A 27,336-nucleotide genomic window follows, 5' to 3' on the forward strand; every position below is an offset into this window, starting at 1 on the left:
TGAACTTGATTTGATCTTCTCTAAAACAAAAAGCTTAAATGTTGCTCAAAAGAACATCATTTTAACAAATAAATGTATTTTTTTCTGTAAGCACCAGGGTGAAAAACAAGACAAAATAAAAGGGAATGTTCTGTTTACATGAAGAAAACTCGTAATAACTTTTCGTCACCTTTGAATTATAAGGTTTTATCTGTGTTCTGAATCATTTTGAGATATTGAGCTTCAAAGTTTTTGCATTCCATAGCAAACAGTGTGTGTGTAACATTTGTTTTTTAAATAAAAAGTCTTAAAATGTAAACAACTTGTATAACAACATCCCATAATGTAAATTGTCATTTAATAAGAATATGTCAATAACTCAATTTTGACAAAAAATGTCAGATAGAACCTGATAATTCTAAGGTGACGTTTTGTCTAAACAACAGTACAACAACATAAACTAACGTTATCAAAACATTCAGGGAACCAAAAACTGTTCAGTTGCGATGTGCTGCTACTTCTACAAAATAGAAAAATATTTAACTAAATAAAATGTGGAGGATGTTAACAGTGACAACTCACAATTAAAAGTACAATGTTTTTCTTCGGAGAAAGAGTTTAGAAAACAAGCATCTACAGAGGTCAAGGGGACCAAAACCTTTCATAAAAGTTGTAGTAAAACTATTGAACACCCACTCTTGTCTTAAGACTTTACTATTTTTTGGTCCACTTCAAATGTTGACTACTGTACGTTGAGTAATGTATACCTCTGCCTAAGCGCATCCCTCTAGAAGCTGCTGTGATCTGATTAGTCATCATATATAAGAAATGCAAATGCAGTAATGCTGACTGTCCTCAGAGTTTCCATCATCGTAAACCTAACAAATAACTGTTACATAAATATAGAGAAATATCTAAACTTGTTGAAACAAATACAAATATAATATACTGTAAATAGTTTGGTTTTGTGAACGTTAAATAATTAGTTTACTCCAAAAAAAAAAAAAAAATGCAAATGATTTCTTAATTTACTGTAAACACATCCTAGATGCTCTTCTTCTTTCAAAGGAACTGAATCAGACTTATATTAATATCCTTGGTTTTCTCAGCTTGTTTACTCTGTGTTCTTGCCACATGATTAAGACATTGGTCTGATTTTTGTAATAAGGCAGAAGAAATTATAAGAAGGGGGCAACTTCCCACAACACAAAGTCAAATGAGAAGGCTGGTTTCACCATTTAAATAGTAAAGAAATAGAATGATTTTCTACTTTTTTTTTACTTCCTATTGTTGCACAGATCTGCCATATGTATCCCCCTAAAATCTTATTTTTATTTTCTTCATTTATATGATTAATGACCATTTCATTAAAATATATATATTTAAATGAAAAAAAAAAATCATGGTTAACAGAATGTTTACAGCAGCCATGGTGAAAAAAGGAAATACAGAACTGTACAGAGTGAATCTCTCTCTCTCTCTCTCTCTCAAATGCACTCCACTTTCTACAGCACTTTCAGATCGTCTTTGCAAGCATCTTCAGGGAAACTATTTCAGACAGCGGAAGAAAATGTTTTGCTCATTTGTTTTCATCTGTTTGTGCTTTTCCTGCCTGGTTGGTAAGTTTTACACACATATATTGAATGCTACTATAATATTTTGAGAGATGTACTATAGTTTCAGATGTGAGCTCATGTTTACAGCTCTAATTTATTTAAAATATCTATTTGGTCAGTTAAAATGTAGTTTTTGTTTACATGTTGTCAACTGTGTAAAGATGCGTGTAAAATAATTCTGTATATCTATTTAGCTTATAGAGAGATGTAGTCTGCTTTTGGACATGGTCTCATGTTTACAGCTTTAATTTTCGATTATCTTTTTGGTTAGATAAAATTTAGTGTTGGCCGGCTGTTTTATATGATGTATATGGAGCAACACGTACAGTTGTTCCTCATTCTCGATTCAACAGTGTAAAGATGTGTGTAAACTAATACTGTCTATAATTGGGTTATTCATTAATTTATTTTCTTTCGGTTTAATTCTTTATAAATCAAGGGTCATAATCAGATAAGAAAGGGCATAAATCAACCAAGGTTAACATTTTTAATAAAAGCTGAATGTCTGAATGAGGTGTGTAAGATGGCTGACATAGTGAAGTTTTATAAACTAATTTCGAGAGGAGCAGGTGATACGAATGATTGCTGACTGGTCTCTTATCGCTAATCATTTGTGAGCCAATCGGATCATTCCAAACTCACTATTAATAGCCTGTCTAGCATTACTCCGTCATCTTTTTTTTTTTTGAAGAATCCCCCCTTCCACCCCACCTCCCCCTTTCCTGTTTTACCAGGGAGAGCTCTCGAGACCTACCTGATCTCGTACCCCTTACATGCTCATTGACAAGGCGGGAGCCCTGGGCTCAATTATCTCCGAGTTCAGGTTTTAATAAAGACCATTAGACCATTTAAGTGAGGTACGAAGAACGGACCCCAGGGCTCCAGACTCACACTTTATGATTGTGCACGTGCCACTAACTTTCTTAGTCAGTCGCACAAACTGACGATTTGTTTTGTATAGAAAAGCATACACAGTAAAAAAAAATATTTTTTGAGTTTTACTTATTTAGAAAATTTCAGCTAACTAAACCAACAAGTTTAGTAAAAAATAAATAAAATCACTTTAGTTCGCTAGCAGTTTAGTGAACTTATCTACACGAATTCAGCTTCAAGAATTAAGTTAGCTGAACTTATTTGATGGTTAAAAAAGTTGAACTTTTCTAAATAAGTAAGTAAAGCTCAAACTTTTCCATGAAAAAAATAAAATCAATTTTTTAAAGTTAAGTCAACATATATTTACATCCTAATGACCTTCTATATAATTATTTGATTATTATTTTTTTTAATCCGGGGTCGCCACAGCAGAATAAACCGCCAACTTATCCAGCATGTTTTTATGCAGCAGATGCCCTTCCAGCTGCAACCCATCTCTGGGAAACATCCACACACATTCACACACACTCATTCACACACACACACACACACACACACACACACACACACACACACACACACACACACACACACACACACACACACACACACACACACACACACACACACAAAACGGACAATTTAGCCTACCCAATTCATCTGTACCGCATGTCTTTGGACTGTGGGGGAAACCGGAGCACTCGGAGGAAACCCACGCGAATGCAGGGAGAACATGCAAACTCCACACAGAAGCGACAACTGATCCAGCCAAGCCTCGAACCAGCGACCCAGCAACCTTCTTGTTGTAAGGCGACAGCACTACCTTTTGCGCCAAAAATCTAGCTCTATATTTACAGTAACATTTCCCAAAATACATATATAATTATTGTTATGAAAATTGATAAACAAAAATAAAAAATAAAAATCACAGTCAGTACTTCTACACTAACATTAAAGTTATACTACTTTAATCTCTGTATGTGAATTAGAACATCATGACTGATTCTCAGTAAATTTTATACTATAATTGTTTTTTACTTCATGCAGAAAGTCAGAGTGTGACTGATATACGCTGTGTGTTGTTCAGGTGTGTTTGCTGATTCAGGTGTAGTGAAGTCAGTGATGGAGGGAGATCCAGTCACTCTGGAGTCTGGTGTTACTGGACTACAGGCAAAAGATGCGTTAAAGTGGAATTTTGGACATGAAAAGAAAACTATAGCTCGGATCAATAAAGAGGCTGGAATCTCCTCCACATCTGATGGTGATGCTGTGGGATTCAGAGACCGACTGAAGCTGGATCATCAGACTGGATCTCTGACCATCATGAACACCAGAACAGCAGACTCTGGACTTTATCAACTAATCATCAGTGGCCAGACAGCGATCAAATGCACATTCAGTGTTAATGTATACAGTGAGTCATGATTATAGATTTGTTCAAAATGTCTAACAGCATGTTAATAAACCAAAAGATAATCCTCTTACAAGTGACTGAGATCATCAAGGCCACAGTTTTAAACAGAACCTGATGGACGCAGTCCCAGCTAACAGGAACAAATGCAAATACAGCGCTGTAAAATGTGTGGGTGTACAGACTCAATCAAACTGGTGTTCTCAAATTAACTTTTCACAAATGACGAAGAGGTCATTGTGTTTAAATAATAATATTCCTAAATGAATTTCAGCTAAATTGCATATATATTCTGTTTTATTTTTAAGGAACCAGAATTAGGAATGACCTAATATCTAATTTATCTGACTTCATTTCAGATCATCTGCCTGTTCCTGTCATCACCAGTGAATCCTCAAACTCTTGTTCAGTGCTGTGTTCAGTGGTGAATGTGAGCGCTGTGAGTCTCTCCTGGTACAAAGGAAACAGTGTATTCTCCAGCATCAGTGTGTCTGATCTCAGTAGCAGTCTGCATCTAGATCTGAAGTGTCTGGATGATTCCTATAGTTGTGTGGTGAACATTTCAAATACCAAACAGACCACACATCTCACCAACACTGAAATCTGTCAACCATGTCCAGGTATGTAAAATGTTAGTCAGTTCAGAAACTCTGGTGTTAAATGGTGTTTTCTACACGTCGCCTCTTGTTGGGTTAAAATTGAAGCTTGTTGGCTCGAATGAGCATGTAGAATCTGTGTTGCTAAAGAGAGCAATCAATCTGACTGGTTATTTAGCAACAAATGACAGCACAAGGACAAAAGCTAAAGTATAAGTATAGTAGCACGTAAACAATTAAACTCAAGGAACAGAATGAAGCTGTCTGTAATTTCACTACATTTCTCAAATATTTGCAAATAATATGGATTATTAGAGTATCAGACTTAAATCCACCCGTCGTGACTGATCATTACTGTGATAGTGGTACTAAGTGAACTTTATATATAAACTTCTTGAGAGGATTATTGGTGCTTATGATTGATCGCAGCTGGTCCTGCATTAGCTAACACATGAGTCACCAATCAGATGATTCCTAACTCAATATAAATAACCAAAGTTTCATACCTCAGTCATCTTCGTCTTGAAGAATCGACTTGTTTCCTAGATTGGGTGGCACGGCGGCCCAGTAATTAGCACTGTTGCGTCACAGCAAGAACATCACTGATTATAATCCTTACTAGGCCAGTCAATGTTTCTGTGCAGAGTTCACATGTTCTCCCCATGCTCATGTGGGCTTCCCCCGTCTTCATGAAGTCTGTGATAAAAAAATAAATGTAAAAAAATCAATGGATATACAGTCCAGGAGAGTTGCGTTATTTGCAATGTCCAAAAAAAATTGCTTGCGTGTCCTCGAAGGGAATTAAAACCTTGCGATAGTCTGACAAGACGTCCTGCTGGATTCATTTTGTGGCTGAGTCTTCTACAACATCTTGTAACAAAGTAGACAACGGAGGCGAGGACCAAACACAGCTTTTTTTAGGGATGGTCAGACAACCAAGGTTGATACAGGAATACACCCGAGCATACAGACAACCCAAGAGAGTGGCTAGAACAGACAAATGGTCAGGACAGGGCGAGGCAGTGGCGCAGTAGGTAGTTCTGCCGCCTCACAGCAAGAAGGTTGCTGGTTCGAACCTCGGCTGTTTCTGTGTGGAGTTTGCATGAAACCGGGTGCTCCGGTTTCCCCCACAGTCCAAAGACATGTGGTACAGGTGAATTGGGTAGGCTAGATTGTCCGTAGTGTATGAGTGTGTGTGTGTGGATGTTTCCCAGAGATGGGTTGCGACTGGAAGGTAAAAAACTTGCTGGATAAGTTGGCGGTTCATTCCACTGTGGCGACCGCGGATTAATAAAAAGGGACTAAGCCGACAAGAAAATTAATGAATGAATGAATGGTCAGGACAGGTGGGAAAACAACAAGAACAACAAAACAGGTCAAAAACACAGTAAGGAATGACACTGATGATGCTTAATGCTCATGTGGGAAAAGACACTCAGCAAAAGATGAGTGTGTTGTATATATTGTATATAAGTCATTAGTCCTCACAAGCTTAAGCTGTGTTAGTGTAATCATGGAGTGATCTAGGAATGGTGTGTGAGCAAGGTGCATGATGGGATATGTAGTTTGGTTAAGTGGCAGATGGGTAGCCCTTTGGTGACCTATAAACACTATATCGCTGGTGATCATAACACCCACAGCCCAAAGACATCCAAACTGGCCGTAGTGCATGAGACTCAAAAGGGTGTTTTTCACACTCACAAAGTTTATTGTTTGCATGAAAATCATTTTATTTTAAACTAACAAAGGGTAAAAGACAACAATGTTCATAAAGATGTTTAAGAGTTAAATGATTTACTTGTTTTGATCTTCACAAACCAACTTCATTTGTTTCTTTAAAAAATGAAAGACAGACTGCCCAAAGAGTGTTGTTATTATCAGCGGAAACCTCTCACACATACTTTTATCCTAGGTGAAACTAACACTTCAGCAGAGTCACTTCATTAGCATGCAAACTGTGGACATGAGAGAAGCAGACAATATTCAGCTGAACATCAAACTACAGATAAATAATGCAGTATGTGAATATACTTGAGATTTCACACCTTCTTTTTGACAAACAACAATCATAAAATTCTGTTTGTGTGTTTTTAGTCAAACTGTTTCTCAAGTCCAAAGTCAAATTGTGGAAGTAATTTCAACACACTCGCTGAAACACACAGTCAGTGTTCACACTTTTAACAACAAACAGGCCAGTAAAAGCCACTACCTCTATCTGTTTGTCCTTCAAGCATGCAGTCAAAGCACATTTCCTTCTAGATCTACAAACGAGGCCTTGTGTGGGCCTGTTCAACACTAAAATAACACATTAAAACATCTGTTTTCTGATATATATAATAAAAGTTGTGTGTACAGTACTGCAGATTGTATTGCTCATGTTATGCGTGGTTGTCATTTAAATGTCAAGATAATCAGAAATAATAATCTTTCACCTTTTCATTATAAATGTCTCCTCAGATTAGCTTTACAAAAAATGCATGTTTCTACATTATGATTAAAAGTAATCAGTGAAAGAAAAAAAAGCCAATGTACAGTTTCAGAATAGTACAAATCGTGCAGTTAATGCCTGTATATACACTGAAAAGAAGAGCGCAATTAAAGGAAGTGCAAAAATGAAGAAGTGCAAAACCCTAAATACTGACACTGAGGAGAAGAAACTGCTGAATAAAGTGGTTATTTGTGTTTGTGTGTGCACAAAAGTATTTCAATAGCTTGATAATATTATAGGGATAAGCTCGTTTTTTTTTATTTTTGGTATCCCCTTAAGTGTGACGTCCTCTGTATGAGGAGATTTGACAAATGGTAATAACAAACACTTACAAAAATCATGATCGCAATAAACAGTATATATATCCATGCCCATAATCCAATGGCCAGGAAAGGATTAATTTTTTTAAAAATGGGTAAATCATTGGTGTCTGTGATGCAGCATGTCCAGAATCTGTTGTGTACACCATGATTTTATATAAAATTCACTTTAATGTGTGATATGACTAAAATGTGGTCATAAACAAATATTTTCTCAATTCAAATGAGCAGCATTCCATACATCACCAATACATAATAATTATAATAATTTAATTTTATTTATAAATGGCGCCTTTCTAGACACCCAAGGTCGCCTTACAATAAGCATCAGCAGACATGCTAAACAAATTAAACATTACTCAAAACAATCATTGACCAAACAAGTTAAAACGCAATAGCACATCACTACTTAACAAGAGAATTTTTCTGGACTTTAAATAAGTTGGAACATCCTGCTGTCTATGGAGGATGAGGGAGCTCTCCGATTTCACCTGAAATATTCTAATTTGCCTATAGATGAATACAGATATCAGGGGTTTGGAATGATATGAGGTTAATAAATTTAATCATTTTCATATTTGTGTGAACAAAAACTTTAAAGTATGTTCATTTCTGAATTGATAAAGCACCACTCAGTTTTCTAAGACTGTCAGTATCTGTCCTGATCATGTGTGTGTTGAAACCCTGACATTAAACAGTGTCGGGGAAAGTTAGTTTAGAAAGTAAAGCATTACAAAATCGAGTTAATCCCCAAATAATTAAGTAGTTAAGTTACTTAGTTACTTTTTATGGTAAGTAATGTGCTACATTACTTTTGAGTTTTTGAAAATTAAATAAAATAAAAAGTAACTCAAATATTATGACTTAATTTTTGTAGGTAATGCATTAATCATTTCATTAGAAAAGTAATATAATTACTTAAGTGACTTGCATTACTTGTAATTTGTCACCCTCAACACTGACTGTAAACATCTGTGTTTTTTAGTCACCACTATTAATTCTTCACCATCACCTTTACCTACTACAGAATCCTCAAAATGTGAACATCTTAATATCACTGAACTCTGCCAGAAACATGCAGGTTAGAATTAATATTATTATTATTTTTCAGGCTGATGTGCTCCTGACAGATATTAGCATCTGCTTAAAATTGTGGTGCTATTTTATCCTTACGCAGTGCAATTAAATTGATTTTATTATTGTTTTTAAGAACTCGTCGGCGGTTGGGGTTCTGCTGAAGTTGGTCTCCGATTATTCGTCACTGCTCTGATGGGCGTGGCTGCTGCGGCTGCTGTTGTTCTTCTGGTCAACGACATCAGATCTACAAGAGCTTCAATGACCAAAACGGGAGATTTATCATAAATATCAAGACACATGTTAGAGTTTTATTATGCTAAGATGGAAATATAACTAATGGAAGGAAATGTTACTTTAGATTGATCATTCATAGCCCCAAGTGATGAAATATGATATGATTTGATCTGGTGTTTAAAACAACAATTCCTTAATGTTTTTACTCTTTAGAGCAGGGGTCTGCAAACTTTGCAACCAAAAGAGCCACAAAAAAAAAACAAAAAAACAAACAAACATATTTGACCTTTAAATGAATGTTACACAGTTTAATAAAGTGCCTTGTTTCTCCACTAAGAGGCAACACTTTGTTTTTTTTTGTGCTGCTTTAATTTGACTTTCACTTTCATATGTGAACTTATGTTTTAGCTTTCATTTGACGATGCTTTACATGGATACTGGATTCAAGTGTGTCTTAACAGAAATATTCCTGTGTAACATTTGATTGCTAAACTATTATGAAAATATTTGCATTTGTGTGCAAGTAATGTGCATGTTTCAGTTTACCTTTGGCCTAGTAAGTAATAGTAAGTAATTTGTGTGTTATTATTGTATATGTAATTTTGCATTATAAATTCAAAGCTAGTTACATTTTGTGAATGTTGTCTTGTTCTGTTTTGATTGGTAACATTTAAAGGATTTACTGATAGCTTAAAAGTTAAACAGCCGCACAACTGAACTTGATTTTATCTTCTTTTAATAAAAAAAAACTTAAAATGTTGCTTAAAAGAACATAATTTTACCAAATAAATGTGTCTTTGTTTCTGTAAGTACCAAGGTTAAAAAAAGCTAAAGGCAATGTTCTGTTTACATGAAGCAAACATATAATAACTTGTCTAAACATCAGAGAACCATAAACTAACGTTATCAGAACGTTCAGGGAACCAAAAACTGTTTGAGACAGTTGTGATGTGCTATTTAACCTCCAAAACAGAAAATATTTAACCAAATGAAACATAGAGGATGTTAACGGTGAGAACTCACACTTAAAAGTACAAAGTTTTTCTTCAGAGAAAGAGTTTACAGGGGTCAAGTGGACCAAAACCTTTCATTAAAGTTGTATTAAAACTATTGAACAACACCCACTCTTGTCTTAAGACTTTCCTTTTTTGGTCCACTTCGACTACTGTCTCTGATGACTCTGACCAGAGTGCTTACCTCTAGAAGCTGTGGTGATCTGATTGGTGGACACTGCTCTGGTGGGCGTGGCTGCTGTTGTTTATCTGGTTTGTGAAGTCAGATCTACACCAGCCTTAAAGAGGGAAAAAAAATCCCCTTATTTTATTTTGTCATCATTTTTGTCATCCTCTGTACAAATATTTCAAATTGTACTTGCATATAACTCTATTCTAGTTTTTTACAGATTCAAAATGAAATTTAAAATGCATATAAACTTGTAAATATTTTGTCTAAATTGAGTGAAATCCCTGTAAAGAGGCTGAAGTTATATTAGCTTTGTAATATAAAATGTTTTATAAGACATGAGTTGTTTTTAAGTATTACTTATTTGTAACGACTCACCACAAGGATTGGGATTCATTTGCAGGCGTGGTCAGAGGTCGGCGTAAACTGAAGCAGGATAAGCAAGATTGTATTCAAACAACAGGCTATGGTCAAACAATCAATGTCTAAAATTCAAACAAACAGTCCAAAGGCCGGCAGCAAACTATCACAAACAGTGGGAAGGCTCACAACAGGAAGGCAAAACAGAATATAACGGCTCTGAATTGTCAACAACAGAAGAGCAAGACTTTGCAACGTGTGAGTACAAACAGTATGCAAAATAGACAGTGGATAGTTCTCAGCTGGACCGGTAATCAGTGCAGGTACAGAAATGATGGGAAATGTAGTGAAGAGTGAGTGATGAGACAGTCAATGTTCAGGTGAGGGCGCCCTCTGCTGGTCAGAGAAGAGAATCACAGAGTTCGTCTTTGTGACATCATTACTGATTCTTTATCTTCGTTATAAAATATACAGCGTCCTAATATTGTATTTTTATTTTAAGCTTTACGTTATATGTATCTCTTATTCAATTTATTGTATTTTTTCCCCCTTCTTTACTGGTTTATCCCCCTGGCATCTATATGTTCCTTATATAGTTCCTAATGTTTCGTTATGCTGTAATAATTTACTGTTTAATAAAAAAATAAAATAAAATAAAATAAAATAAATATACAGCGTTCAGAGTGGAGCTTATAAACACAGTTTATTTATAAATAATTTAAGGCTATTTATTAGTTTTGCAGATGATTTCATTTGGTTATTTCCACCAGACGGCACCAATCTGCCTCTATACACTTTAATTTAAGTAGATTTATAGCACTTTCTTTTAATAAAAACAATAATTTTTATATTAACAAAACGATTTTGTCTGATTCTGACCCAAAATTTGTTTTAGAACAAACCTGTTTTAAACTGTATATGTACTCATATAAACTAAGAAAGAGTAGGTACTCTAACTACACCTGAAACTATAACCTTAACACATGTTTGCTTATATAACCCAGAACTTCCTGTACTGTAAACAGTGTTGGTTAAAGTTACTTTTAAAAGTAATCTAATACAAGCTTAAATCCCTTTATAAAAACAAGTTAATGTGTTACAGATTTAAGGAAAGTTATCTGAAAGTATGTTATTTTTGCATTTTTTTAATGATCAAGATAACCTTAAGATTGTAATATATTACTTTTAAAAGTAACTTTACCCAACACTGTCTGTAAGTACAGGTGTAGCACATGTAGTGTAAAACAAAGTTAATTTATTTTAAAAGTCATCCTCTAGCTTTTTCTATTACATATCGGGTTTGCTTTACACAATTTTTTTAGATTTTTGTAGTATCTAACAAGTACTGTACAATCGCAAGCTTGGTTTAGTTGCTCTTTGCTGATAAATCATGTGACGTGATCAAGTGCATGCTGAAAAGGGGAGATTTTAGAAGATTGTGGTGGTGATTAATTGACTCCGCCCCTCTCTTTACCCAAGTGTCCAAGACATACGATCGGAGATTAGATAATACAACCAAAAAGTTGAAAGTTTTTTTCTTCTTAATTTTGCACGTTTTTATGCACATTTTAAGAATTTATGCTTATTTTGGTTTCCGTCTAGCATTTTTTATGCAGCATTCCTAACTGGACATAAAAACATGTGGATGTAAACATGGCTAGTGTTTACTCTGTCATCCTGACTTCATGCTCAGCACTGACTGGTTAGCTGTTATTAGCTGTTATTTTCTCTCTCTCTGTTGTTTCTACATTCTTTCTGTGGTTTCATCGTCTCTTGCCCTCAACAAACCACTACACTTATCTTAATATCAAACAAAGCAACGGATGCTTTATCAAAATAAAGCATCTGTGACCCACTTTAAAAATTTTATCAGTCCCTATACTCTGGTGGAAAAGTCGTGACTAAAGCCGTCTACTGTTTAGCAAATGTTTGAAATACAATTACACTGAAATTTTTTCCAGGTTCATACAATACAATGATGTGCCAAAAAATACAATTCTCTCATCATTTATTAACCCTTTACTTGTTTAAGTTATTTTCTTCTGTTAAACACAACAGAAGATCTTTTGAAAAATGTTGGAAACCTGCAACCATTGACTTTTATTGTAATTGTATTTCCTACTATGGAAGTCAATGTTTGCAGTTTTTCAGCATTCGTCAAAATATCTTAGTTTGTGTTTAACAAAATAAAGAAGCTCATAAAGGTCCTGAATCACTTGAGGAAGAGTAAACAGTGGACAAACTATCCCTTTAAAACTGATATCCGAGATACTTTCACCCAAATATTAATAAAGACAAGAAACAAGTTACATGAACTCAAATTTAGATTGTATTGAACTTAAACTGATTGAGTTGAAACAGATTTGCTTTGCTTTAAACTGTATTAGGTTGAGATTTATTGTTTGTTTGTTCAAGATTAATGTGTATAAAACAATTCAGACTCTTTTTGTGCACAAAATGTCTCTCTCTCTCTCTCTCTCACACACACCCACCCACACTAACTCAGACTGAAGTACTTTCTGCCAACAGATGATTGTAATCTTATGATCGCAGACCCCCGAACTGTTAAAGAAAATGTTAAACCTGGTTCTCTTTAACTGTTTGTTCTTTTATCATCTGGTTGGTAAGTCCTTAATGATTTTATGAATCTATTTCTGTTGTTTATTAAACTGGGGTCTAATAAGGATTCGAGTCTCACCTCAATGATACATCCAGAGCATTGGAACATTAATTATTCAGAAAATGCATTACATAAAGCTATTCAAATTATATAGGTGCAAACGCATTAATGCTATCCCAATGTCTCTGCTCTGCAGGTGTGTTTTGTGATACAATAAAGTCAGTTCCAGTGATGGAGGGAGATTCGGTCACTTTACACACCGATACTCAACTTCAGGCAGATGAAGATATAAACTGGCGGTTTGGACCTAATAAATCTCTCATAGCTGAAATCAACAATGGGACTGTAAGCTACTCAACACAGGATGTTTCTGAGGGATTCAGAGACAGACTGAAGCTGAGCAATAAAACTGGATCACTTACGATCACAAACATCAGAAATACAGATGCTGGAGTTTATGAGTTAAGCGGAAAAACCATCCCCAAACTCAATATCTCTGTTTATGGTGAGTCAATGATTTGATTGTCATTTTCCGTGTTTACTGCTGTACAAATTTTGACTATAATAGTTCACAAATATTTTGACTTCATTATTTTAGATGCATATCGCGATATATCTGCAAACCTTTGGGAGTGATCAGAAAAGTTAGTTTTAAAAGTAATGCCTTGCAATTTTTTTAGCAAAAAATATGCCAACATTTTAGCAATGCTGCCTTTCTAGACTGGATTTCTGGTTTGGCGTTTGCATTCCACAGTTTTATTCATATCAAAGGATACTGGATCTGTATAAGTTCACCCAAAAATTAATAATCAGCTATTTATTACTTACCTCATGTCATTTCAAACCCCTGAGATATGAGGACACGAGACATTCAATGTCCAGAAAAGAAACCAAAAACATTTCATGCATATTCAGTGGTTCAACTGTAATCATATGAAGCTCCAAAAACATTTTGTTTGAAAAGATTTCTGAAAAAAAATGTGTTTGCCAATTTTGCCACATTAGGTCAGAGTGTGTGTTTACTATGTACATTAAAAGGGACCACTTTACTCTCATTTATTGCCTATTTTTTTAATGATCCTTCATTTCAGCTCGTCTGCCTGTTCCTGTCATCAGCAAAGACTCTCCATTAAACCCTTCATCATCCTCATCAGCATCCACATGCATGTTGCTGTGTTCAGTGGTGAATGTGAGCGCTGTGAGTCTCTCCTGGTACAAAGGAAACAGTTTATTGTCCAGAATCAGAGTGTCGGGGCACAAAATCAGTCTCTTTTTACAACTGGACTGTCTAAACGGTTCTTACAGCTGTGTGGTGGCTTATTCATTCACCAACCGGACTACACATCTCACCAACCCCGAACTCTGTCAAGTGTGCCCAAGTACGTGTTAAATGTCAGATTTTGAACTAATATTGCATTTCTGCTGAATATCTCAATGAATTGTAACAGAACTTGAGGAGGTACAGAGCTTGAATTCAACTGCACTGTTATTCATTGGAGATCGCACACTTTTACTTTCACTTTCACTGTAATATCCACTTTCTCTTTTACTTTCAATTTCACTTTTGATTCACTTTAAATGATTGATAATTAAAACTTTTGACCCACATTACTATTACTCCTATTACAATAATTTTTCTCTTTTACTGTCACTTTCAATCACTTTAAATGATTGATAATTAAAACTTTTGACCCACGTTATAATCCTCTGGTATTACTATTACCACTATTACATTCACATTTTCTCTTTTACTTCCACTTTCACTTTCAACCACTGTAAATGATTGATAATTAACACTTTTGACCCACATATTTCCATTATTACATTCACTTTTTCTTTTACTTTCACTTGCATTTTTAATTGCTTTAAATGGTTGATAATTAAGACTCTCGTTATACCTACATTCTCATTTTCATCCTCCAGACTCTCTGATCATGCTGATTTCTGCTGCTGCTGGATCGCTGTTGTTTCTGGTAGTTGCGATTGGGATTTTCTGCATCTGCAGGAAACACAGAAAAACACACCACAAAGGCAAGCATTAGATACTAACACTTTTTAACAATAAGGGTTGGGTATTGAAACATATTTAACCATTATGGAGAACAAAATATTGGCAATGGAACTGTTTAAAAAGTATCGATATGACACGTAGGGTAAAATAAAAACAAACAAACTGTACCCAACCCTATTAACAATACACTTAAAACAATAAAGCACATACATACATACATACATACATACATATATATATATATATATATATATATATATATATATATATATATATATATATATATATATATATATATATATATATATATATATATATATACATACATACACACACACTACAGGGATCTTACACCTTTTCCAACTTCAATTTCCAAAACTTTTCAAGCACTTTCATGGTGCATTTTATGCTTTTCCAGCACCTAACAACCATGACAAATTACGTTTATACAGTATATGCTGTATGCACTTTTTCGCATTTAAATCCATTGCGCCATTTAAAAAAACACAATATAAACACAATTTTTCAACTTAAACTGCAGCAGTGAAAACTGGTCGCACGGCGATAATTTTATGCACTCGCATAAACGCCTCCAAATATATTTTGAGCTTGCATAGATACAATTTCGGGCGCATATGCAACCTAAACGGTCGCAATTTCGAGCCATGCAATTTCAAATTCAAGCAGGTTCAAGCACTTAAATCCAAGCACTTTTCTGACCTTGAAACCACTAAGCATTTTCCAGGATTTCCAGCACCCGTGCAAACCCTGAAACTAATATAAGACATGTTTTTAATCAATTATTACAGGAAAAGTTCAGTCTCATGAAGAAGAAAATGAAGTCATTTATGATGAACCGATGTTCTTCAAAAGAGAAGCACTGGAATAGGTAAGAAAATTTTATAGTCTCGACTTTAAAATGGGGGATCAAAAAATAAGGATCCAAAAACATGGACTTGGGTGTAAAAAATATGTGTGTAAATGAAACTCAGGACATGACAAATTATTTTGATTGCACTTTTTTTTGCTTTTTCCATCAGGGAGTCAAACAGGAGGCTGTGTTTGCTGCTGTGAAACACTGAGCAGCTTCATCATTGACGTTTTTTAAAATATATATTTCACAGTAAATCAATTTTAGATGCAAGCTAGAACGATGACACAGCACTTTACACACTCAACGAAGGATAAGGGGCAGAGCTATCGGACAATTACGGTGGATTAATTTATTTTGGATTATGCAAGCAGCAACATTCTCCTACATGACTGATTATCCTGCCTCCCAATGGTTTCACAAATGTAGCTATTTATCTAGCAGTAATTTATGTCCAAAAAAAGAGAAGGGGACACTATATTGTCGGTGAGCACCGTCTTTCGAATGATAAATTAAACCTGGCTCTCTGTGGTCATTAAAAATCCCATGGCACTTCTCGTAAAGAGTAGGGGTGTAACCTTGGTGTCCTAGCCAAATTATGTCCATTGGCCCTTACTCATCATGGCCTCCCAATCATCCCCATCCAACAAATTGGATAAGTTGGCGGTTCATTCCGCTGTGGTGACCCCAGATTAATAAAGGGACTAAGCCGAAAATAAAATAAATGAATGGTACATTTGGGACATTACTAAATTCATATAGTATGCTGTTGAGTGTGTAAGAGTGTAAGAACATAGTGCATAGGATTTACTGATAGATAAACAGTTTTAATAACCGCACAGTTGAACTTGATATAGTCTTCTATATCAATTTTGCTAAAAAGAACATAATTTTACTAAATAAAATTAGTCTTTATTCCTGTAAATACCAGGGTTAAAAACAAATCAAAACAAAGGGAATGGTCTATTTACATTGTAAAAATTTGAAAACTTGTGAACGTTATCAGAACGTTTAGGGAACCAAAACTGTTTGGGGTAGTTGGGATGTGCTACTTCATCTCCAAAAAAGAAAAATATTAAACCAAATGAATTGTAGAGGATGTTAACAGTGACAGTCACACTCAAAAGTACAAAGTTTTTCTTCAGAGAAAGAGTTTATAGAAAACAAGCATCTAAAGTGGTCAAGTGGACCAAAACCTTTCATCCTACAACTATTGAACAGTCACTCTTGTCTTAAGACTTTACCTTTTTGGTCCATTTTAAATGATGACTACTGTATGTTCAATAATGTACACCTCTGACTAGAGCACATACCTCTAGAAGTTGATGTGATCTGATTGGTCGTCACTGCTCTTGTGGGCGTGGCTGCTGCGGCTGCTGTCGTTCTTCTAATTAGTGACGCCAGATCTACAGTAACCTAAAAGAAAAAAAAAACTTCCCCTTATTTTATTTTTTCATTATTTTTGTCATCCTCTGTACAAGTATTTCAGACTGTACTTGCATATAACTGCATCGCTGTTCTTTACAGATTCAATCCTGAATTTGTTTTCGTATATTTCTTCTTTTCTAAATAAGTAAGATTAAAAAAAAATGTTTATGATAAACATCAAGCTAATTTGTAAACATGACAATATGATGTTATCCGATGATTGGTTAATATATTACATCATATATTTTATATCATATACCTAATAACATTTTTGCTTAGGATTCAGTACGTTGAAATTTTTTTTATATATATGTATATATATAAACGTATATATATATATATATATATATATATATATATATATATATATATATATATATATATATATATATATATATATATATATATATATATATATCAAGCTTATGTCTTGGAAAAGGATAAACATGTTTTCTGTTCCTAGACATTTGATTGCTTATTACTCACAATGCCGATGGCTTCACGTTCTGTTAAATGGCTTGTCACTGTAAACAAACAAACAAATAAAAAAGTTAACACTTTTAATTTAAAACATTTGTTTATATATAAGACAAATAAAAAAAAAAAACATTTCTGTTTTTTCTGTTTTTAAAAAAACATTTAGCTGCAACAGGAGAGATCAATGGAAACTTATAATACCAGCAGGTGACGCGCCTGGAGAACTGAAGATGCTGGTGTTGGAGCGCCACCTTGAGGACGAGTGTCAAAACAACTCTCCCTGAAATCTTAAAATCTGATGCTTAAAAAATTTCTGAATATTCATATTCATACTAAATTCACAGGCGGAAAATTAATCATTATTACATTTTGACTCCTGATAAGAATGAAATTCGGTAAGTACTAGAGATTTTAAACGTTTTCAGATTTTTTTAAGGTTTACTTCTTAAGTCAATTGTATGATATATATATACAATTGTTATATATATATATATATATATATATATATATATATATATATATATATATATATATATATATATATATATATATATATATATATATATATACATATATATATATATATATATATATACTGTATATTGTCCTCCCTCTTTTTAATGTACATAATTTTATTTATTTATTATTATAAAATTATTATTTTTAGGTTAATTGAGATTGACTTATTATGAGTTTAAACACAGTGTTACATTTATACAAGCTCTTTGTATAAAAACTGACTTTTTATTGTTTTCATTGATGTCTTTAACAGTATCAGACGATTACAGCTCCAGACAGCAAATAAAAAAAGACTCTAGAGGACGCTTTAATAATAAAATGAATAAATAAATGCATAATAATAATGTCAAAACAGAGATTAATAATCAGTATTAAGTATTAATTACACCTGATTTAAGAGACAGATTGATAAGATTCAGATTATACAAAATGTAAAGGCACAACTTTGATATTCTTGCAGTAAAAGATGATCAAAGCAATGAAAATGTCATGCAACAGTTACATAGATCCCAATTTTACTCTTCTCAGTTATATTTTATACACAACAACATTACAGCAATGTTATTTTACAATATATTTACAACAACATTATTTTACATTATATCATACAACAACAATATTCTACATTTTAAACCCAGCAGCTCCTGGAGGTTTTAGTTGCTCACATGAGAAATACGAGTTTGTTTCATTCTGAGTTATGATGTATGAGCTGTTTAATGTAATTCTGTTAAAAGTATTCCCATGTCCTCTGTCGTATTTCTTTTGCTTGCAGAGGGACCTGATAAAACATCAGATTAAAAATAAAGAATAAATACAAATACAAATTATAAGACACAGAAGACTACATATTTGACTAGATATTTTCAAGACACTTCTATACAACTTAAAGTGACATTTAAAGGCTTAACTAGGTTAATTAGGCAGGTTAGGGTAATAACGTAAGTATATCAGTGGTTTGTCCTGTCCTGGAGACTATCGAAAAAAATATATATAGCTTAAAGGGGCTAATAATCTTGTCCTTAAAAGGCTTTAAAAAAAATTAAACTGATTTTATTCTAGCCAAAATAAAACAAATGAGACTTTCCCCAGAAATAAAATGTTATCAGTCATACTGAGAAATTTTTAATGCTCTGTTAAACATCATTAAAAAAATAATAATAAAAAAAAATAATAATAAAAAAAAAAAAAAAAATATATATATATATATATATATATATATATATATATATATATATATATATATATATATATACAGTTGAAGTCAGAATTATTAGCCCCCCTGACTTATTAGCGCCCCTGTTTATTTTTTTCCCAAATTTCTGTTTAATAGAGGGAAGATTGTTTCAGCACATTTCTAAGCATAATAGTTTTAGAAACCTATTTCTAATAACTGATATATTTTATGTTTGTCATGATGACAGTAAATAATATTTTACTTGATATTTTTCAAGACACTTCTGTACAGTTTAAAGTGACATTTAAAGGCTTAACTAGGTTAATAAGGTGAACTAGGCAGGTTAGGGTAATAAGGCAAGTAATTGAAAAACGATGGTTTGTTCTGTAGACTATCGGAAAAAAAAATTAGCTTAAAGGGGCTAATAATTTTGTCCCAAAATTGTTTTTTAAAAAAAAATTAAACTGCTTTTATTCTAACCGAAATAAAACAAATAAGACTTCCTCCAGAAGAAAAAATATTATCAGACATACTGTGAAAATTTCCTTGCTCTGTTAAACATCATTTGGGAAAACTAAAAAGAGAAAAAAAAAAAATCAAAAGGGGGCTAATAAATCCGACTTCAACTGTATATATATATATATATATATATATATATATATATATATATATATATATATATATATATATATATATATAACTGTGGGCCGAAAATAAATATACCAAACTATTTTACAATAAATTGGCCATGGGTAATTCATTTTAGACACTTCTATACAGCTTAAAGTGACATTTAAAGGCTTAACTAGGTTAATTAGGGTGACTAGGCAGTTTAGGGTAATTAGGCAAGTTATTTAATAATGATGTTTTTTTTCTTTAGACTATCAAAAAAAAAATTTGTTTTAAGGGGCTAATAATTTTGTCCTTAAAATGTTTTTAAAAAATAAAAATAGCTTTTATTCTAGCCCAAATAAAATAAATAAGACTTTCTCCAGAAGAAAAATATTATCAGACATACTGAGAAAATTCCCTTGCTCTGTTAAAGATCATTTGGAAAATATATATATAAAAAAAAAAAGAAATCAAAAGGGGTATAATAATTCAACTTCAACTGTATCTGGAGCTGCATGACTTTATGAATTGATTCAATGGTTGCCTAGTAACATAAAATGCGCAGCATGCTTATTTTTTCTTGAAAACACATTCTTATTTCTCTCATATACATTCCTACAATCTACATAGTTGTGTTTGATTATGTGTATTATCATATGCATTTGTTTAAATAGCGAAACATGTTTTTTTTTTTAGCAAGAAGGTCCATACAGATTTCAAAGGCAGATAGTGATTAGATCAAGGACTGGTTAATATGTGGACTTTGGAGGTTTTGGGATGTGGTCACACATTGATTGGTCAGTTTGTATGTCTCAGTATTTGGACTTTGGTCACATGGTCAAAAAAAGAGACAAAATAGCCGGTAAACTCTGCTCTGGATCTTCTCTAATGCTATCAGGCTATCTTTGGGGCTCTCTCTCTCACTTTCTCTCTCTCTCAGGTAACTTTATTTTACATTTAAGCTGGGTACTCATATGTTTTAATCATTTCATGTTTTACAGTTTTTTGCAACGAATTCAGTTGTAACCATAGAGAATTACAGCCATTAAATCATTTCATTATCATACATTCTGTGATTTACTTTTGATTTAACATCACTTAATTGCTCCATATTGCAATGCAATACAGATCACACAAGAGTGACACTCTCCCTCATTTTAAGCTAATATAACCGCCCTTATTTCGGTATAAGATTGCAGAAGGATGTTGTCTAGAAATGTACAGTGTTTCACCATCAAACTGATAACTTTTTAGTCATTTGGCAGAACTTTAGTTTGAACCGCTGGAGTTAAAAATACCATTCTTACAACATGAAGATTAATTGAAGACACTTACCAGAGACAGAAACAGTGAATGACTTTGAGGAGAATCTTCTATTTGTTATGATCAATGCTTTATAAAGTCCGGAGTCTGTAGCTCTGGTGTCTGTAATGGTCAGATCTCCAGTCTGATCACTCAGCTCCAGCCTGTCTTTAAATCTCTCACAAATCTCCTCATTTCTAGTGTTCTCAATGTTTCCTTCAGTGACCTGAGCTAAGAAAACGGATTTATTCCCAAACTGCCACAGAACCACGTCATGACTCCGGATGGCAGCAACATCGGTTTTTAGCGTGACAGAAGCTCCCTCCACTTCCAGGACTGACTTTCTTTCACCTGTTAAGCATACAAAACAGAGAAATGCAGAAAAGAAATGACATAGAATAGCAGAGATACCCAAAAGCAGCACTGCATGCTTTGCATCTGACACTCCATTTTCTCATTATAGGGATGGGATTCACCATACTAAATATCCACAGTGCACACACACAAACACAAATACAAACTTTTATTTTGTCCGCGATTAGTCAGGTTTAATTGTTATATTCTAATATAGCTTGATTAAGAATAATGCAAATAAAACCAAAACAAAAATGCATACAAGTGTGCTGTATCAGCTATAATGCTTACCAAGTTGCTTTTGAAGTATAGAGATCCTGAAGCGATAGTAAGTAACACAAACAGCTGCAGCTGCAGGAACCAGCAGAACAACTACAGCTATTCCTGCGACAACACCCGAAGACAGAAATGAATCTGAAAACACAGACAGACAGTTATTGCAAGCTTCTCGCTTTCTTTTTATCTCACTTCAATCACAGGTTCAATGCAGGTACTGACGCAGAGGTTCACCCACCATCCTCCCCACCACCACCACCAGATTGGCCCTGTCCATGGGGGGAAGGCTCCACCCCTGCCTTTGTCTTTGGCAGTCATAGCTGGATCTAAAAGCTTTTTAAACCAAGCTACGGACGGGGCCTCCGCCAAACAAATCCTATGTTTTGTTGAATGATATTTTTGTCAAATAATACTCATCAATAAATGGAATTCAATATCATAATTAACACACACACACACACACTTCAGGGCTGAGTCTTGTTTATTTGTAAGCATTACAACATGTTTACCTTGCCTTGCCTTCCCGTGTTTGACCCTCGTTTTGTTTTGTTTGCATATTTACGTTGTATGCTGCCTGCCTTTTGACCATCTGCCTTTTTATCGACCACGACTGCCCATTTACATCTGTTTGTTCCAGTGTTGACCATTGCTTGTAGTCCATGTAATGATGGATTTGTAGTTCTAAGCATTCTACGTGTTTATCAGCCAGCTGCATGTGCTGGAGTTGTTAATGTTAGTTAATAAATTTACTAACATGAACAAACAATAAATAATAGCTTAACTGAAGTTAACAAAGACGAATAAATACTTTAATAAATGTATTGTTTGTTCTTTGTTCTTGTTAGTAAATACATTAATTAGTATAAACTGTTTCGAAAAAGCACTAGCTATAAATTGCTGATATTCCGATATTGTATTTTATTATCGGTTTCAATTTTCAGTTCTACACTCAAAACATGGTAAACAAGTAATAAATAAATGATAGCTATTGCACAAATATAATTTAGTACCATAAAAATCCCCTAAAATAACACAAATAATTAAAAACACGTGTTTGTACTAACATTGATTTCATTTAAATGAACTACGTGGTTATTTTTTGACCACTGTGCACACACACATACTGTATAAATGTGAATACACTGACAGATTTCATACTCACTAATAACAGTAAGACTGATTCTCTTGTTTATGGTGCGTCGGCTGCTGCTGATCTTCAGATCATAAAGTCCAGAATTGAGGATCCTGATGTTTGTGATGGTCAGAGATCCAGTCTGATTGTCCAAGTTTAGCATACCCTTAAATCTTACATCCTCTCCATCATAAGTATAGAATCGTCTGGCTTCTTTAAAGAGTTCTGCTATGACAGTGTCTCCAAACATCCATAGAGTGAAATCAGACATCTGCACTTCAGTAAGACCAGTGTGTAGAGTGACTGAAACTCCTTCCTTCACTGAAACTGCCTTTATTTCACCTGAAACAACAAACACAGTAGGAATCTTCAGAAACAGCTATTTGGAAATTAATAAAATGTGCAAAACATGATTACATTTTAAAATATTAAGGAGAAAAACGTATCTTATTTGTAATGTATGTGTCTTTTAATGCTACGAGTCGTTGTATTTTTGAATGATCAAAGTTATACATTTGCATAATCCCTGCCTGCAAAAGACATATGAATACTAAAATGGGTGTTTCATTTCAGACAGAATAGATACAGAAAGACCAATTAAAAACAGAATTGGCCCGCTGACCAATCAGAGCAGAGATGGTTTGTAAGAAAGGAGGGGTTTACAGACTAAATGGGGAAAGTCTAGAAGGGATACAGCTGCAGTCGTAGGAAAACTAATATTATTTATATTACTATAGAAATACAGTCGTTGTACAACAATAATGACCATTTTTACATTACTGTAAGGGGTGGGTTTACGGTTGTGGAAGGGTAGATATTAATAAAATACAATTAACTGGTAATTTAATAAATAATATAAATAATTAGCAAGCATCACCTCGGACAACAACCACCGACTTCATCGGTTCAAATCAAAATCATTTGAAAAATTATTCTAATACCTGAATTAAAATGTGTCTCATTCACTAAAAATTGCATTTTTTTATTTAATAGCAGATTTAAATTTCTCACAAAAAAATTCTGCCTATTTTACAACGTGTGTGTGTACGCAGTTCGTACTTAGTTTTTCTGTTAGTGAATATGGTATGTTTATTTCTGTTCTAAATTAGCGTCCACATGCAAAAGGTTAGTAATTTGCATGATACACACCTAAACCAGCTCCTTATAAAGGTTTTCTGCAAAAAGACGACAAATTGTGAATTAAGAAAAGACAATTATGGCACTTTTATGATGCCACACTGTATCAACGGTCTTGATATTCAGGCACTTTTTTTAAGCACCGAGTTGACTTTTGCCAACTGCAGGCACAGAGAGCGCTCCGTCAAAACACAAGGAGCAACAGGCCAAGGGGAGATATGTGCAGGGCACACGTACACCACTGCGAGGACTACTGCAATGCACTTTATTTTGGAGTTAAACAAGGGTTTCATCGTTTGCAACTTGTGCCCGCCAAATCATACCTTTTTGAATCTCTATCATTGTTTTGCAGTTGCATCTAGCCACTTGTGTTTTTGACCCACCAAGTCAACCTTTAAAGTACTGCATTCAGATTATTTTTACTTTCATTTTCTCTAAGTGTACGGTCGGGAGTCGCACACAAGCGTTTTAATTCTGTGACTGATTTAAATGTTGAAATATTTGTGCGTAACTGCTCTATTTTCACTGAAGCTCTATTTTTGTAAATATACAAGTGCTGTTATATTATTATAATTTTTATACCACCTCTATTTAGTTGCACAAACACTTCTTCATGGCTTACATATTATGCTGGTAGTGTAACAAATATGGTCATTTAGCTAATATCCAATTCAAACAACTTTATTCAAATGGCTTTATCTGCTTATTCAGTTCATATGCTCCTCCCTGAACCACCACCTTATCGTGGTGGAGGGGTTTGAGTGCCTGAGTGATCCTAAGAGCTATGTTGTCGGGGGCTAATGCCCCTGGTAGGGTCTCCCAAGGCAAACAGGTCTTAGGTGACAGGTCTGACTAAGTGCGGTTCAAAAACCCTTATGAGTTCTATAACATCAAGGACTGTGACGTCGCCAGGTATGGCGCAGCCAGGGCCCCACCCTGGAGCCAGGCCTGGGGTTGGGGCTTGTATGCGAGCGCCTGGTTGTTGGTTTTTTTCCCACGGAACCCGGCCGGGAGGAGCGGCGTGGAACCATCCTCCCGCAGGCCCACCACCTGAAGGGGGAGCCGTAAGGGGCCGGTGCATTGTGGAACGAGTGGTGGTCGAAGGTTAGGACCACGACAACCCGATCGTCAGGCACAGAAACTGGCTCTTGGGACATGGAATGTCACCTCACTGGGAGGGAAGGATCCCAAGCTTGTGCAAGAGATGGAACGGCACATTGTCAGCAGTGGTTTGCGATCTGCAGGCCAACTTCTGCTAGAAGTCCCAAAGTCAAAATACAAACAGTGGGGGGTTCGCTCTTTTGCACTTTGAAGTCCCTATCTGAGCTTCATATATAATCACTGACCTGCCACTGATTAAAGCCAAGCTTAAGAAGAAGACACTTTTTGAGAATTTTGGAAACTGGTTGCCATTGATTCCATAATATTGGTTTTTCCTATTATGAATGCCATTGGCTGACATTTTCAACATTGTTCAGATTATCTTCTTTTGTGTCTAGCAGAAGACAGAAACTACTGAGGGTGAGTGCATTCACATTTTTGCATGAACTATGCCTTTCAATTCATGACTACATAGAAACCCTTGATCAACTCACCACTGATGTTCACATTGAACGTCTTGTGTATGGTGTGTTTGCCGCTGCTGATGTCAACCTCATATAACCCAGAGTGTTTAATCCCAGTGTTCTTGATGATCAGAGATCCAGTCTGATCCAGCTGCAGTCTGTGTCGGAATCTCCCGTCATCACCATCCAGCGTACGGAAGGATCTCTCGAGTTTATTGATTTCAGCTATAAGAGCATTCTGAGGTCCAAACTTCCATCGTATCACATCGTAATTCAGCATTTCGATAACATCAGTGTGTAGAAAGACCGAATCTCCCACCATCGCTGATACAATCTGTATTTCCTCTGCAGACACACCTGAACAGCAAGAAGGAAGAGTTAGTAAAACTCAGCTATTCAGATCTTTACTAGTCTATATGATGTAATACAAGATTTAATGAATGAAATAACAACAAACAGCAAAGACAAAGATCATAAGCGGAGTTAATAATGCCATTTTCGAGGGTCTACATAATTTAAAATGATGTGTAGATAAGCAGTAAATCACTGAATTACAAATCAAACTCACCTTCGAGGCTGAACATCTTGTTTAAGCTGAACCTGTTGGTCACTTCATAAGGTCCAGAGTCTGTGGTTCTGATGTTTCTGAGGGTCAGATCTCCAGTTTGAGGGTCCAGCTGCAGTCTGCCTTTGAACTTCCCATCAAGATCAACGTCATATGTGTAGATTCTGTTTTGTCCCCCAACATATTTAGCTATGAGGTTTCCTTTCTCTCCATACCTCCACTCGATATCATCATCTTTCCAAATTTCAGTTAGATTAGTGTGTAGAGTAACAGAATCTCCCTCCTTCACTAAAAAGAATTCACCAAACACACCTAATAAAAAAAAACAAGCAGAAATGTTGCATAGAAAAAAATACACTCACCTGCCACTGTCGTAATTTAATTAAGTTAACTTAATCAATTGGTGTTGAGACAGCATGAAGGAATAATGTGGTACACAGCAGATTTTTACAGTGTAGGTTGCTTTAACTCAGCGTTGCATAAAACATGAAGAAAATATTTTAATTAAATTAAACCCAGTTGTTGGGTTTTCCCCCATACTCTGTGTAATAGTAGGTGGTGTGATATATAATCTTCTTTGTTATTATTTCATATTACAAACATTTAAAACGTAATGCAAGAAAAAAAATGTAAATTCAAGTCAAAAGTCTTAAAAGAGTTGCTTTGGGATTAATTCATACAGTTAAATATTTACCAATTAGCTCTAAAATAATAAAACATGAATAAACTCAACCATTTAGCAATGTTTTTAAATCATTTGGATTTTTCTTTTATTAAATAATATCTTTTTTTTTGTTGTACCACCAGCAGTTTATTACTATATATTAATAACAGGTATATCTGGCTTAACAAACATGTAACTATCCCCAAAAGTAGCTTATTAAAAGAAACTATTTGAATGAATACCTGAAAAAATGTAAGTAATAATCATGATTATTATAATATGGTAATGATTATTATAATGATTTAGTACATCCTCAAAATCCCAAATGCACACATTTAACAACATGTTAGATGCACAAAAAATGAGATACAAATCTCAAACGATAAAATTAAACCAGCCAATACTACAAAATGTGTGCATTAACATTTTATGTGTATTTTACAGTCTTTATGACAAGTATATAAAAGATTACAAAGGGCAAGAAATGAGAATT

The 27,336-nt window shown here is 34.4% G+C and overlaps 2 protein-coding genes across 21 annotated transcripts in view; one reads left to right on the top strand and one right to left on the bottom strand.

Annotated features, from left to right (window-relative positions):
- Positions 1-27,336, bottom strand: part of LOC101884151 (uncharacterized) — a 48,761-nt gene that overhangs the window by 7,954 nt on the left and 13,471 nt on the right. For 3 of the 15 annotated variants that reach the window (XM_073937066.1, XM_073937063.1, XM_073937065.1), the window contains 6 exons: positions 26,183-26,491; positions 25,645-25,971; positions 22,943-23,254; positions 21,796-21,918; positions 21,184-21,501; positions 18,645-18,840 (listed from right to left, as the gene is read on the bottom strand). In XM_073937066.1, coding sequence (XP_073793167.1) covers positions 18,776-18,840; positions 21,184-21,501; positions 21,796-21,918; positions 22,943-23,254; positions 25,645-25,971; positions 26,183-26,198 — 1,161 coding nt within the window. In that variant the 5' untranslated portion in view covers positions 26,199-26,491 and the 3' untranslated portion in view covers positions 18,645-18,775. Of the gene's footprint in view, positions 1-2,282; positions 5,172-9,791; positions 9,886-10,154; positions 10,203-11,685; positions 13,966-14,658; positions 14,756-16,951; positions 17,055-17,552; positions 17,591-18,644; positions 18,841-21,183; positions 21,502-21,795; positions 21,919-22,942; positions 23,255-25,644; positions 25,972-26,182; positions 26,492-26,541; positions 26,879-27,085; positions 27,277-27,336 lie in introns of those variants that run through there. The other 12 variants (XM_073937069.1, XM_073937064.1, XM_021469534.3 and 9 more) reach the window with 7 other exon arrangements.
- Positions 1,160-9,220, top strand: si:dkey-222f2.7. Of its 6 annotated transcripts, none has more exons than XM_073937074.1 (5): positions 1,160-1,598; positions 3,556-3,882; positions 4,239-4,499; positions 8,269-8,364; positions 8,494-9,220. In XM_073937074.1, the coding sequence occupies exons 1-5, from the start codon at positions 1,382-1,384 to the stop codon at positions 8,643-8,645; spliced, it is 1,053 nt and encodes a 350-aa protein (XP_073793175.1). In that variant the 5' UTR covers positions 1,160-1,381; the 3' UTR covers positions 8,646-9,220. The 6 variants fall into 6 exon arrangements, with proteins under 6 accessions (XP_073793175.1, XP_017208970.2, XP_073793178.1 ...); XM_017353481.4 differs by having other exon boundaries at positions 1,181-1,598; positions 8,311-8,364; XM_073937075.1 differs by having other exon boundaries at positions 1,475-3,273; positions 8,311-8,364.

This window comes from Danio rerio, chromosome 22 (genome assembly GCF_049306965.1).
Source record: "Danio rerio strain Tuebingen ecotype United States chromosome 22, GRCz12tu, whole genome shotgun sequence".
NCBI lineage: Eukaryota > Metazoa > Chordata > Actinopteri > Cypriniformes > Danionidae > Danio > Danio rerio.